The 15,008-nt window shown below is 48.5% G+C and overlaps 1 protein-coding gene across 2 annotated transcripts in view; it reads left to right on the top strand.

Moving 5' to 3' along the window:
* The window catches only part of DNMT3B (DNA methyltransferase 3 beta), a 58,424-nt gene that overhangs the window by 30,003 nt on the left and 13,413 nt on the right, over nucleotides 1–15,008 (top strand). The window contains exons 4-13 of one of the 2 annotated variants that reach the window (XM_083447355.1): nucleotides 934–1,086; nucleotides 1,326–1,472; nucleotides 5,360–5,518; nucleotides 6,843–6,950; nucleotides 8,246–8,387; nucleotides 9,687–9,833; nucleotides 10,407–10,451; nucleotides 11,410–11,489; nucleotides 12,833–12,945; nucleotides 14,706–14,889. In XM_083447355.1, the coding sequence (XP_083303481.1) occupies nucleotides 934–1,086; nucleotides 1,326–1,472; nucleotides 5,360–5,518; nucleotides 6,843–6,950; nucleotides 8,246–8,387; nucleotides 9,687–9,833; nucleotides 10,407–10,451; nucleotides 11,410–11,489; nucleotides 12,833–12,945; nucleotides 14,706–14,889 (1,278 nt within the window). The remainder of the gene's footprint in view (nucleotides 1–933; nucleotides 1,087–1,325; nucleotides 1,473–5,359; nucleotides 5,519–6,842; nucleotides 6,951–8,245; nucleotides 8,388–9,686; nucleotides 9,834–10,406; nucleotides 10,452–11,409; nucleotides 11,490–12,832; nucleotides 12,946–14,705; nucleotides 14,890–15,008) is intronic. The other variant, XM_083447356.1, reaches the window with a different exon arrangement.

The following is a 15,008-nucleotide window of genomic DNA, read 5'->3' as shown; positions in this document are numbered from 1 at the left end:
CCTTGTTCTATCAAGACTCTTGCCGCTGTTGTCGCATACATAAATAAATTCTTTGTTTTCCTCGGCAGGTCTTGTCCTACAATCCCTAACAAAAATGCTTCTGGAATTTTTTTACAAATTTCATTTTAAACATTTTCTTCAATTCCTTATATATCATTTCCCATTTTAAAAAAATTTCTCTACATTCCCACCACATATGATAATAAAATTCAATGCAGTGACAATTAATTGCACATTCATTCGAAAGTCCATTAAAACTGTTCAGTTTAATTAATTCAACAAAACCGATGAGTTTGGACTTGTGGGGTTGGAAGGGACCACGAGGACCATCTAGCCTGACCCCTTGACTATCAAAGCGTGATAGTCATGGACACCTCCAATACCCCCCTGCTGCCCCCTTGCCTCTTAGCACCCCCCAGCTTATCCCCACGTCCCCTTTGGGAACCAGTGGTATAAATTGTCGGGGGCAGCCATAACCAGCCAGGTGCCCCAATGCAAGGCCTGAGCTTAGCTGCCAACTTATCCCTTTCTTTAAGGGAAATTCCCTTATTCCGAATAGGATTCCTCGCAAGAAAAGGGAAAAGTTGACAGCTATGGGCCTGAGTGGGGCAGCAATGCTCTCCCTGCTTTGGATTTCCAGCTGCTTCAAAGACATGATGATATGGAGGCTCAACATAGACATTGCGGCTAACAGCCCTAGAAAGCTTTGCCTAGCCCTAGAAAGCTTTCCACGAATCTGTCGAATCCTCTTTTCACTCTGTCTCAGTTGGTGGCCATCGCTCTGCCCCTGAATTTCCATTGCTGTGCCAGCTCTGATGGCAGCATCACGTCACCCCTTCCCCAATGAAACGAGGGCAGGATGCCACCTTTCTCGGTCCCGCCTGCCCCTGACAAACCCGGCAGTGAGCGACACCAATCCTTTTCAATTCTCAGGTGCGGAGGCGCGGATCCGCTGGCTGGGAGAACAGTTTGCGGCAGAAGCCCCCTCCCCGCATCGTCTTCCAGGCCGGACCCGTTGCGCAGGAGAAGAATGTGAAAGACGACGTGGAGAGTGTGGAGAGCTTCAAGGAGCGGCACAAAATCAGGGTGAGGTTTGGGTTGCAGTGTCTGTCTCTCTGTCTGTCTGTCTGTGGTGGTCTAAGGATATTGTAGCCTGTAGACTGGCCCTTTCCAGGGAGGTAGTGGAGTTACCAGGTTTTTTTGGGGTCAGGCCTTTTTGCACATGTGTCCCTGGTGCCTCGCCGAAAACGAGCCTGGCAGAAATCCCGTGGGCATCATCCATCTCTTTTCTCAAGGAGCTCAGCTCTTTTCTTCCTCTCTACCAGTTTTCCAGGAGAATCTCTGCATCTGCCCAAGTGGACTACTCAGAGGAGAACCTTGTGCAGTCTGGCCAGAGCGGCGGCAGCAGCAATACTGGGGTACCAAATGGCTGCCTCTTGACAGGGACCCCGAGAGATGCAGAGGAATACCAGGTGGGGCCGCTTTTGCCTGGTGGGGAGGGGGCTGGCGTGGCTACCTGGCTGAAGCTTAGCAAGGGGGTGGGTAGCTCTGAAACCCAGGGTGGTCAGAAGAAGGGGTGGCATTCTGGAGCAGCACACATGGATTATTTGGGGGGAAAGATTACAGTATAGGGACTAAAACCCCACCTGCGTCCTTATTTTCATTTATGCATTGCATTATTATTATTATTATTAATAATAATAATAATAATAATAATAATAATAATAATTTTTTTTATACCCCGCCCTCCCCAGCCAAGGCCGGGCTCAGAGCGGCTTACAAGCAATAATAAAAACAAGATGAATGATTACAACTTAAAAACAAAAATAAAATACAACATTAAAATAATGGAACATTAAAATATTAAAATGTATCCTCATCGCAGGAGGAGAAGGAAAAGAAAAAAGAAAGAGAGGGAGGGAGGGAATCAAATTGGCTCCAAGCCAAAGGCCAGGCGGAAAGAAATCAGATCCTGCAGGGCCCTGGTCTCATGAGGCAGAGCGTTCCACCAAGCCGGGGCCAGTGTTGAAAAGGCCCTGGCTCTGGTTGAAGCCAATCTAACTTCCTTAGAGCCTGGGACCACTAGGGTGTTGTTATTTATGGACCTTGAGGCTCTCTGTGGGGCAGACCGGGAAAGGCGGTCCCGTAGGTACGAGGGGCCTAGGCCGTGAAGGGCTTTAAAGGTCAAAAGCAGCACCTTAGAATCATAGATTTGGAGATGTCTCACTTTTTCCTCTATGGAGATGAAAGCGGTCTACGTTGCTCTCCAGCTCAACCCCAACAACAACCCTGTAGGGTAGGCTAGGCTGAGAGGGAGCGACTGGCCCCCCAAATCACACCGTGAGTTTCACGTTTGCTGAGTGGGAATTCGAACCCTGGTCTCTCCTTGGTTCTCACCTGGAACTCTAACCACTGCACCACCATGACCTCTTTTTTGGGGTCTCCCGGCCCTGGTTTTGTAGCCTTATGAGGCTTTGCCCTTGGGTGGGAAAAATATTGCGCCCGGGAAAGGGAAGTGGGAGTCAACTCAAGGAATAGTTTCGGAGAAAAGGCTTTTATTTCTACCATCCATGAACTGGTAGAAGAAGCAAGTGTGATAAGTCACAAAAAGCATGCATGAAGTTCACAATCATGTGCACAAGCATATATACCCCTTTCCAGTTCCGTCCTCCTTTCTCCTCCCTCAGGAGTTCCTCTGAGCATGAACAGAAAGCTGTCTTGGGACTATTATGGACTCTTGGCACCCTTCCCAGGAAAGGGGTTTCAGTGTGTTCAGATATGTTTCAATCTTTTGTTCTGGCATGGTTCCCGGACAGAAAGCAAGTTGCCATGTGGTTCTTTAGCAAGGCCAGAAGGCATGAGAAAGGCCTGAGAAACAATGGACTGTTCTACCTTTGTTACAGCAGAGCGGAATGTTTTTGATGCTTAAAGGTAAAGGTACCCCTGCCCGTACGGGCCAGTCTTGACAGACTCTGGGGTTGTGGGCCCATCTCACTCAAGAGGCCGGGGGCCAGCGCTGTCCGGAGACACTTCCGGGTCACGTGGCCAGCGTGACATCGCTGCTCTGGCGAGCCAGAGCCGCACACAGAAACGCCGTTTACCTTCCCGCTAGTAAGCGGTCCCTATTTATCTACTTGCACCCGAGAGTGCTTTCGAACTGCTAGGTTGGCAGGCGCTGGGACCGAACAATGGGAGCGCACCCCGCCGCGGGGATTCGAACTGCCGACCTTACGATCGGCAAGCCCTAGGCACTGAGGCTTTTACCCACAGCGCCACCCGCGTCCCTTTTGATGCTTAGCTGCTGATAAAATGATTTTGAGAAGCTTTGAGCCTGCTTTGGGTGGGGGGTGACTTCGGGCCTAGGTGAGGTCACCTGTCCTCACCTTCCTTCACTTTCGGGGCAAAGCATTGCAGATGGATTTCGCTTCTGTGACTATTTTTTAATTAATTAATTAATTTCATTGATTGATTGGTTGACTGAATTTATATACCCCCCCTATACTATATATTTTTTAGTTTATTTTTGTTATCAAAAGGATTTTGATCCCAGTCTCTATCTCAGGGGTCTCCAAACTTTTTTTGGGGGGGCAAGGGGCACACCTGGGATCTTGAGGGAGCGCATGGGGCACCAGTCATAAAATGGCTGCCGCGGGGGACGTGTCATCGCGCAAAATGGCCGCCATGCCTGAAAACAGAGATAGATGTTTGGGCCTGTTGAAGCGGGAGACTACTGGGAGCAGGAACTGAGCAGGGAGAGCAAACTGTCCCTGGAGCTTTGTGGATTTATTGAATCCCACCGCTGGAGTCACCGGTGGGCACAACGGTGGCTGTGCAAACTGCGCTGGAGACCCCCGCTGTTGCCAACAACAATAAAAAGGCACCCTAGCATTTTCCCCCTTTTCTTTTTTGCTGGGGGGCCCTTCCAGATCTTGAGGCCAGTCCCAGCCTTTTCCTGAAAGCCGCTTGCCACCCTTAAAAGGAACCTGTTGCTTCAGGCACAAAGGCATGCTTCGGTCATCATCTTGCCTGTCCCAAAATTGCTGATGGGAAGTCAGCAGAAGACGGCAACTAGGACAACTGCCATGTGCTCTACATGGGGCTACCTTTGAAGGTGACCCGGAAACTGCAACTAATCCAGAATGCGGCAGCTAGACTGGTGACTGGGAGCGGCTGCCGAGACCACATAACACCAGTCTTGAAAGACCTACATTGGCTCCCAGGACGTTTCTGAGCACCATTCAAAGTGTTGGTGTTGACCTTGAAAGCCCTAAACGGCCTTGGTCCAGTATACCTGAAGGAGCGTCTCCACCCCCATCGTTCTGCCCGGACACTGAGGTCCAGCTCCTGTAGCCTTATGAGGCTTTGCCCTCGGGTGGGAAAAATATTGCGCCCGGGAAAGGGAAAATGGGAGTCAACAGACACTCAAGGAATAGTTTCGGAGAAAAAGCTTTATTTCTTCCATCCATGAACTGGTAGAAGGAGCAAGTGTGATAACTCACAAAAAGCATGCACTGGTTCACAGTCATGTGCACAGAGCATATATACCCCTTCCAGTCCCCTCCCCTTTCTCCTCCTTTTCCAGGAGTCCTGCCCCATGAGTTCCTCTGAGCATGAACAGAAAGCTGTCTTGGGACTATTGTGGCACCCTTCCCAGGAAAAGGGCAATGAAAGCGGTTCAGCATGTCCAAAGATCTTGCAACTAGAATGAGATAAGATTCAGTTCTCAGACCTGAGTATTCTTGGCAATGACAGAGCCTAATAATTAGCTTTTTGAAGCCTTCTTGTGCTGATAAAAGTAACAATTTGCCTATGCACATCATCTTGTGAGAAAAAGCAGAGGAAAGCTTTAGCTGTGGATTTTTAGAAGACAAAAGGAATTTTGGACAGTTTTGAGGCCTGGGGTGATTATTGAGGGGGGGGTGACTTCGGGCCTAGGTGGGGTCCCCTGTCCTCACCTCCTTCACTCCGAGGGCCTTCTGGCGGCTCTCTCACTGCGAGAAGTGAGGTTACAGGGAACCAGACAGAGGGCCTTCTCGGTGGTGGCGCCTGCCCTGTGGAACGCCCTCCCACCAGATGTCAAGGAGAAAATCAACTACCTGACATTTAGAAGACATCTGAAGGCAGGGAAGTTTTCAATGTGTGCCATTTTAATGTATTTTTAATCTTTGTTGGAAGCCGCCCAGAATGGCTGGGGAAGCCCAGCCAGATGGGCAGGGTACAAATAACAAATTTATATTATTATTATTATTACCACTGATTCAAGAGCCACTGACAGGCCACGGGGGCTCCCTGAAAACTCCCTGTTAGCAGCCTGTTTCTTTCCGCTTGCTTATCTTCAATCTCATTTGGTTTTTTCCAGGACAGCAAGGGTTTTCGAATCGGTGAGCTCGTGTGGGGGAAGATCAGGGGCTTTGCTTGGTGGCCCGCCATCGTCGTGTCATGGAGGGCCACATTCAACCGCAAGGCGGCCCCCGGGATACGTTGGGTCCAGTGGTTTGGCGATGGAAAGTTTTCGGAGGTGAGGGGAAAGGAAGGGGAGGGCTGCCAATGGATGCTGGGTGGGGGGTGGGGGCACTTGGTGTCTCGCCCCCGAGGTAAAATGAAGAATACACAAAGGAAATGCTTTCAGTGGGCAGCATGAAAATCACCTGCACTCATCCAGTATATATACAAGTGTGTATGTTTGCGTTTATCTCTCTCTCTCTCTATATATATATCTGTCTAAAAATATACAAAAGTTCATACCCAAAACAAAGTATATTTTTTTATAAAGAGTGTAAAAAGGAACAGAGGCAGAAATAAGCGAAATGGGAAATAAAGGAAGAAAGAAAAAGTGAAAGAAGAGATAAAAAGACTTTCCATTTTTCCGTCCTGCAGCTAAATATAGTGTTCACTCATTAATACCCAACCATTCCATCTTCTGTAAACCAATTATTTTTATCAGTCCTCAAATCCAGATACGAACTGGGTTGTGTGTTTGTGTGTTCTTCCCAGAGCTACATTTCTTAGCCTTTCTTGAAACGTGATTCCTGGAGTTGATCCGTTCAGACACTGGGAGTATTTGTAGACCTCCTTTTGCATTTCTCAAAGTGGCTATTTGCATCTTCCAAGTGCTAGGGTGGAACGATGGCAGATGGTGGGGCCCCTGGCGATGCTGAGCATTTATGCCATGCTATAGGATGGCAAGCTCACAATGAACCCCCTGTAAATATGGCAATCTGCAGGATGTGGGAGTTGTACCAGCGCAGCAGCCTTCACCCATCTGGGTCTCCAGATATAATAATAATAATAATAATAATAATAATAATAATATATTTTTTTTATTTATACCCCGCCCTTCCTGGTTCAAAAACCGGGCTCAGGGCGGCTAACAACAAATTTAAAACACTTTATAAAAGCAGCATAAAATACAGTATAAAAACATGAATAACAATTAAAATTCAAAAAACCGTTGGGGCTAGCTGGCTGAATTGGTCCTACTTGGGCCAGTGAGGAGGCCAGGGGAGAATTAGCTGTGGGGGAAGGAAGAGAAAGGAAATAAAAGATCAAGCTGATTCAAATTAAAGGCCAGGCGGAATAGCTCTGTCTTACAGGCCCTGCGGAAGGAGGTTAAATCCTGAAGGGCCCTGGTCTCCTGGGACAGATCATTCCACCAGGTCGGAGCCACCACTGAAAAGGCCCTGTAACTGCCTCCCAGCCCAGCATCCCCTCTCCCTCCTCTTGAGGAGTTTTGCAGGGGGCGGTGGGTGGGTGATGTTCCTCAAAGCAGCCCCGTAGACCTGTTCTGATCGTGGGGGAAGCCCTCTTGTTCCCGTGGCTGAGCTTTGCCGTTTCCACTGCAGGTCTCGGTAGACAAGCTGGTGGGGCTGTTGGCATTCCAGGAGCATTTCAACTCCACCACGTTCCACAAGTTGGTTTCGTACCGGCAAGCCATCCTTCACGTCTTGGAGGTAAGGGGCAGGCACAGGGCCTGGCGCGATTCCACCCAGAGGGAGCAGCGGGAATAAACTTAAAATACACCGTTCTCAAGGAAAAAGCGGGAGGGTCCTGGTCTCCACCTTTCTTCGGTGGACCTCCTGTCTGTCTTCTAAGGATGAGGTTAAAAGCATCCTGAAGGTCTGTGGTGTAGCAGTGATTCCTGAATTGCCTATCGTAGGACTAGAACTGTGGTTCCCAACGTGGGGCACACGCCCCACAGCGGGTCAATTTGATTTTTAAGGGGGGCAATTCGAGAATGAGTTATTAACAGTTAATGGCCTTTTAGGCTTCCTCCACATGAATAGTGGAGGAATAATAAGTACCGCTCCGGCGGGAAGGTAAACAGCATTTCCATGCGCTGCTCTGGTTCGTCAGAAGCGGCTTAGTCCTGCTGGCCACATGACCCGGAAGCTGTACGCCGGCTCCCTCAGCCAGTAAAGCAAGATGAGCACTGCAACCCCAGAGTTGGCCACAACTGGACCTAATGGTCAGGGGTCCCTTTACCTTTACAGCGTATTTACAACCAGTTTATTCAGCATACAACAGGACAAAGGGGGAAAAAAATGTCTTTTCCCTTTCATGTCCAGGCAAGAAGCATAAAGCAAAAGCTATACACAAACGGAAGTTCCCAGCAAGCTGTGCTGGAATGTAAACAGATACAGTGGTACCTCGGGTTACATACGCTTCAGGTTACAGACTCCGCTAACCCAGAAATAGTGCTTCAGGTTAAGAACTTTGCTTCTGGATGAGAACAGAAAACGTGCTCCGGCGGCTCGTTGGCAGCAGGAGGCCCCATTAGCTAAAGTGGTGCTTCAGGTTAAGAACAGTTTCAGGTTAAGAACAGACCTCTGGAACAAATTAAGTACTTAACCTGAGGTACCACTGTATGTGATATAGCACAGCTGCACACATCTCTTTAGGTGGAACGGAACATCAGTATCCTAACAGGAACAGCCCAGGACTTCCACACACACTAGCCAGGCTTGTGCCCTGAAGAGGCCACTTCAGTATTGCTGACACCCCTGGAGGTACACTCCATTGTCTCCCGAGACAGACTGATGCCGGCCAACATTTTTGGGTAGCCTGGGCCCAGGGCATATGGGACTTTATAGGTCCTAACCTATATCAGGTAGGAGGTGCGAGGAGCCTTGCACATCCCGCTCTGCTGTGAAGCAGCCAGGGGCAGGAATTTAGGCAGCACAATCCAGGATGCCCACCTGCTCTGCGACACCTTCGTAAGGCCTCCTCCTCCTCTTCCTCCTGGCAGGTGGCAAGCAGCCGAGCAGGCAAGTCGTTCTCGAGCTCCTCGGGGGATTCTCTGGAAGACAAGCTGAAGCCCATGGTGGAATGGGCCATGAATGGCTTCAAGCCCACCGGAGGGAAAGGACTGAAGCCCCCCAAGACCTCAGGTAAGGAGCTGGCCGGGGGGGGGCTTGGGCGAGGAAACCCAGCAAGGAGGGCAGTGGGAACTTGGGGGAACCTGACTCTGAGAGCTGTTATTTAAACAAAAATCTGCCCCCTGTTCCCTTATGGGGTGTCCAAGAGCCCATATAGAGTCCTTATGTAGGTTCCCTATTGGTAGGAGAAAATAACAGAGGCCAACCAGAGAATATTGAGAAGCAAAGCAGCTAGTAAGCCTGATCTTTATTGATCTGTTGCAACAGGGTGCTCCCCTCACACGCAGGAGCAGTGGCGTAGCGTGGGTTGTCAGCACCCGGGGCAAGGCAAGTAATTTGCGCCCCCTAACCCGTGGCTAGGAGGAGGATCCGTGTGACAATAGCGAAATTTTTGCGAAATCTGTGACAGCGCTGAGAGAGAGTGAGTGAGCCAGGTAGGGGCAGAGAGCTGCGAGTGCGAGTGCGCCCCCCCCCCAGATGTTGCGCCCGGTGCGGCCGCCCCCCCCTGCACCCCCCAAGCTACGCCACTGCGCAGGAGAGAGGAGGAACCCAGAACAATGGCACGCAAGGCCATATAGACTTTTGAAATTGCCACCCTGTAGATCACGAACACCCCCAGATACATCATACCTACATCACAGAAAGGGTGGTCTACAGTAGAAATCTGAGTGCTTTCTTTACTTCCTGTCTGCCAGGTTACCTGTTTAATGGTCACTTGATTGGATTGCCTGGGGAGCCTGGCCAGTCTTTTGTAATGATAAATACTTAGTTCCTGAGCCAGGTCACAGGCTCACCCTATTCATACACAGACATACCCGTAAGACAGGATTTGTGAAAAGACAATGGGGAGGCTTTTCAATTTCCCTTTGACTTTGCAGAGAAAACATTTGGTCAGTTTGGGAATCAAAAATGGTTTCAGGTCGGTCTTCCTGTGCCAATCTATGTACGTGCTTGGTTGGTACATTTATTATATATCTAAGACCTTAAAATTCTTATCACATTGTGGCCTGCTGCCTACAGACAAATTCTCCACATTTGTTCACAGTGCAAATTACGGGGTTCACAGCTTGAATATTTGACAGGGAGCCTGACCGTTTTGTCTTCAGCATAGGCTTGCTTGTGCTGGACATTTCTACTAGCTTTCCCTCTGCAGGATATAATCTTTGAAGAAGGCCCCTGCGGCTCCTTGTAGGGATGGCAAAACCACCACTCCAGGACCCCCAACCTGCCCGCAAACCATTCCCCTTTCCCTTTTCTGCCTGCGAAAGAAGATGTGCGTCCCGACTAAAGCCAGCTGTCCTTTCTCTGCAGACAGCAGTCTCCTCAGCCAGCAAAGCTCTGAAGAATCTGCCGCTCCTGAATTGCCTTCCCCTGAACCTGCCCCCCCGGCCAAGCGGCTCAAGACCAATGTCTGCAATGGGAGCAACAAGGAGCAGGCGGAGGAGAACCAGAGCAGAGGTAGGATTGGGGCCGGGTTGTGCAGAGGGAGGGAGGGAGAGGCACCTGCAGAGGTACAATTTTATTGAAACAACAACGACAACCCTTACTGCACATAATAAAAGTGTATAAGGCTAAAATCCCTGACATGCTAGCGTTCTATGTGCAGGGAGATTTGTTTTTATAAAAAAGAATTATTTCATAAATTTTATATATCACTCGACCGCAGAGAAACGAACGAACTCATAGTGGTTTACAAAAGGAATACAACAAAAGTAAAAATAGCATTCAGATCATAATTACAATAAGCGATAAACTAGAAGCAGATTAAAGCAGATGTTAGTGTTCTGCATATCTGGGTCGGAGTGTCTAAATGTGTCGAAAAGAGTACCATTCAGGTTCCTGCCTGATGTCAGTACGTGGGGATATGGAGTGTGTATGTGCCATTTAATCCGATAGAACATAGAAAGCTGGCTCTTCGTAGAACTCTGAAACTTCTAAGGAGGCACAGTTTGCCGCCTGTGGGTTTGTGTCCTGGCCTCTCTGAGGGGAGGCACTTCACTCGCTAACTTGTCTTTGCCGCTTTCTTTCCAGAGTCGATGGCTTCTGAAGTCAGGCACAACAAGAAGAGCTTGGAAGGTAAAGAGCATCTTCAGCATCAAAACCTGGCCTGATTCAGGCCCAGTGGACTGCATCCCCACCTGCAGATACTCCCTGTCAATAGACAGGGCAGAATTGAGACTCACCCATGTAGTTGTGGATGTGTCAGTAGCAGATGGAAAGGAATAATATTCAGGTTGCTGATGTTGACCACACAGCATGTGGGTAAACTGTGGAACTCCCTGCTACAGGGATGGCCACCAACCTAGATGACTTGAAAAGAGGGTTGGAGAAATTCATGGAAGAGGAAGGATCATCTACCTTGAGTTGCCCATGAAAATAGGGTTGCCATATTTCAAAAAGCAAAGATCTGGACGCAAAGTTGTTGAGCTTTTTGTTTTTGAGCTACTTCGCCAACATGGGATTTTCCTGGACATTTTTAGTGATTTCGGTCTGGACACTGTTACCCAGTGCCATATTCTGGTTATGTCAGGGAAATTCCAGACGTATGGCAACCCTACACAAAAAACAAGTCTAGAGTTGGAGCCTAGGAGATGTCCTCTGTTCCAGGAACTCTTCCCATTGTGAGACTCTTGTGGGTGAGAGGAGGCTGAGTGGGAGGGGTGAATTGATATTGGAAAATGAATTGATAATCGATTTATATATGTTACTAACTTTGTATCAGTGCCATGTTGTTATACGTAACTGTATTTTGTAATATTTTATTTAGAATCATAGAACTGTGGAGTCGGAAGGGCTGCTGTTGCTACAGTTCTCTGCACTCTGTTTAGAGATATTTTTAACATATTAAGCAGTATAGAAATCAATCAATCAATCAATGCTGTGTGAAACTGTTGGCCCCTCTAGCTCACTGCTCTCTACCGGGATTGGTAGAATCTCTCTAGACTGAACGCTGGGACCATTTTCCCTTATGTCAGATGCACCCTAGGGAGTGCTTATTAAAACTCTACTGACCTGTCCTTCTCTCGTTAAACAGACAGCTGCTTGTCATGTGGGAAGAAGAGTCCGGTGACCACCCACCCCCTGTTCGAAGGGGGCCTCTGCGAGACTTGCCAGGTGAGCGTCCAGGTGATTTGGGGGGGGGGGTTTCCTCCAAACCGTTTCATGCAGGGCCATTGCCTTACTTAACAACATGGGACCAGTTTACCTGCGAGATTGCCTTACCCCACGAAAGCCGCTTCAATTTGCGGAATTGGCACTGTTCCACATCTGTAAGAAGTCATAGAGACATGCAGGAATCTCAACTACAGCATCCATGACAGATGGCCACCTGACCTCTGCTTAAAAACTCCCAATGAAGGGGAGTCCACCACAGAGGGGACTTCTGTTAGTTTCCTTGCCGCTTCGTTCTTAATTTGTGTATTTGTAAGAGCTGATCTCCACTGATACCCTAACAGCCATGAAATGTAATTGTTTTCTAAATGGACTTTCATTTTTGCTGCTGTAAGAAGTTGTCCTTTCCTTTAACAATCTTTCAAATAATATAAACGGAGTCCTTGCAACATTCACATTATATAATCGGTTTTTATTCTGAAATAGAGGACGATGCTGTATTGGAATTATAGGTGACTGTCCTGGAGCTAAAACTTTTGCCCGGTCCCCCCCCCCCCCCCATATTCTAAATCATGCTTGTGTACAGTGGTACCTTGGCTGTTAAATGGCTTGGCTCCAGAACAAATTGGTTCCCGAACACCACACACCCGAAAGTAAGTGTTTCTGAACGTTTTTCAGAAGCCGTATGTCCAACGCGGTTTCTGCTTGAGTGCACGCCTTGGTTTTTGAATGGTTTCAGGAGTCAAATGGACTTCAGGAATGGATTAAGTTCGAGAACCACGGTACCACTGCATTGGGATTTGTAAACTAACTCAATAATCAAAGCTTATTTTTCATTAAAGCTAATACCCTTACAGGATCACCATCAATTTCTATATTCTCCAGTGTTGACTACTGCATCCTCTTACCGGATGGCTGAGTTGGCTTGCTTCACAATAGCTACTTAAATTTGGAATGTCCCAACCACTGAATAAATATTTTTTAATATGTGATTGGTCCAATGGAAATATTAACTTTTTTTAAAAAAAATATAACCTGCCATTGTTTTAATTGTTTTCACTATCCTTTTATTCTTTTTGTTAAACTGCTTTGAGTTTTTTTGTACAGCCAAGCAGGATGTAAATTTTGCTAAATAAAAAAATACTGCAGATGTCCCCAGCCTTGCCCCTTCCAGATGGTTCGGTCTACAGTTCCCATCAGCCTCAGCTGTAGTCCGAAAAATGTGGACGGGGCCAGGCTGGGGGTGGCTGGTCTTTTCTGCGGCTTCTGATACTTATTTTGGGGCTAGTGTCACCCAGGCAATCGGAAAACTGTTTAAATCTGCCACGGCTCTCTTTTCCTCGCAGGTTCAGTTCCTAGAATTTTTCTACATGTACGATGAAGACGGGTACCAGGCTTACTGCAGCATTTGTTGTGCGGGGAACGAGCTGCTTCTCTGCGACAATGCCAACTGCTTCAGGTGAGAGACCTCACCCGTCTCAAGAATCCAAACTACAGCATCCATGACAGAACCCTTGGAGCCAAACCCCTGGGCTAGCTGCAATTGTATTGGGTGGAATAATAATAATTACGGGTGGTGCTGTGGTCTGAACAACTGAGCCTCTTGGGCTTGCTGATCAGAAGGTCGGCGGTTCAAATTCCCGTGACAGGGTGAGCTCCCGTTGCTCTGTCCCAGCTCCTGCCAACCTAGCAGTTAGAAAGCACACCAGCGCAAGTAGATAAACAGGTACTGCTCCAGTGGGAAGGTAAACGCCGTTTCCATGTACAGTGGTACCCCACAAGACGAATGCCTCGGAAGACGAAAAACTCGCAAGACGAAAGAGTTTTCCATTTTCTGAGGTGCTTTGCAAGACAGATTTCCCTATGGGCTTGCTTCGCAAGACGAAACGTCTTGCGCCTTTTTTTTAAAACTGCCAATGCATTCCTATGGGAAACCATCAATAAGCATTGGTGCTTCGCAAGACAAAAAAACTCGTAGAACGAAAAAACTCGCAGAACGAATTAATTTCGTCTTGCGAGGCACCACTGTACTCTAGTTTCCATCTCGGTGTTCCATTGTGCCAGATGCGGTTTAGTCTTGCTGGCCACATGACCCAGAAAAAGCTGTCTGTGGACAAATGCCGGCTCCCTTGGCCTGAAAGCAAGATGAGCGCTGCACCCCATAGTCGCCTTTGACTGGACTTAACTGTCCAGGGGTCCTTTACCTTTACTTCACCTGCATTGTTCTGCCCGGACGCTAAGGTTCAGTGCCGAAAAGCAAAGCTACAGGGAACCAGGCCGAGGGCCTTCTTGGTAGTGGCGCCCGCCCTGTGGAACACACTCCCACCAGATGTCAAAGAGATAAACAACTACCTGACATTCAGAAGACATCTGAAGGCGGCCCTGTTTAGGGAAGTTTTTAATGTGTGACATTTTAATGTATTTTAAAGCTTTGTGGGAAGCCGCCCAGAGTGGCTGGGGAAACCCAGCCAGATGGGCAGGGTACAAATAAAAAAAATATTATTATTATTACTATTACTACTACTACTACTACTACTAATAATGCACTCTATATAGAAGAAAATTCCTCAGATACCACCCCCTTTTTGCTGTACATGCAGAACCCTCCTTGTGCTTTATCTAGAGTTGTTTTTCTTTGTAACATTCGGCCATTAGGTTCCCCTTTAACTGGTTCCTTCAAGTTTTGCGGTTGGGCCACACTCTTGCATAGTAATACTGGCCTTACTGATAATGCGTTTTGCAGAATTTCGACCACCTGGCTGTGGAGGAACAGAGGAGCTGCCTAGCCTTACTGTCACGGTCTGGTCTACGGGCGATTGAAGTCCCAGCTGAGGACGTTGGGACTGGGGGCAAGATGGCGGGGTGGGAGCGGGAACGAGAGTCCAGAAAGGACCGAGGGTAGGGAAGCAGGGAGTCACGAGATCAAGGGTCCAAGTATCAGGAAGCAAGAAACCAAACGCAGCAAGGCCGGAAACATGTTGCTGTGGCAAAGAGTTGAAGGGAAATGCTGACTTTATATCCCTTCCTGGCTCTTGCCACCAGGTGCTGTGAGTTACCAAGCAGCCTCACCTGTGCAGCCGTGCCTTGCCTCCCCAGAACAAATTCACAAGGCCCCAGTCTGCGAAGCCCTACTGGTCACAGGGCCTGGCTCCTGCACGCACTCCTGACACTTACGGACACTCCCCCCCCCCCCCGTTCCTCTTCCCTTGTTTCTTGCAGGTGTTTCTGTGTGGACTGTCTGAACCTGCTAGTGGGTCGCGGGGCAGCTGACGCAGCCAGGAAGGAGGACCCCTGGAGCTGCTACATGTGCCAGCCGCAAGGGCGGCATGGGATGCTTCAGAGGAGGGACGACTGGAACACCCGCCTGAAGGAGTTCTTCACGGACGAGAAGGGGCTGGAATATGTAAGGAAACGGGGGCGTGGTTAAAGGGGGGCAGCGTAGCCCACCTGCCCTATAGTAGAATTATAGAATTGTAGAGATGCTCGGATCCTGCTTTTTGGCTTCGCGTTGAAACATCTGGC

Source organism: Podarcis tiliguerta, assembly GCF_965153285.1.
Source record: "Podarcis tiliguerta genome assembly, chromosome: 6".
Taxonomy (NCBI): domain Eukaryota; kingdom Metazoa; phylum Chordata; class Lepidosauria; order Squamata; family Lacertidae; genus Podarcis; species Podarcis tiliguerta.
This window is presented reverse-complemented; position numbering and strand designations above follow the sequence as displayed.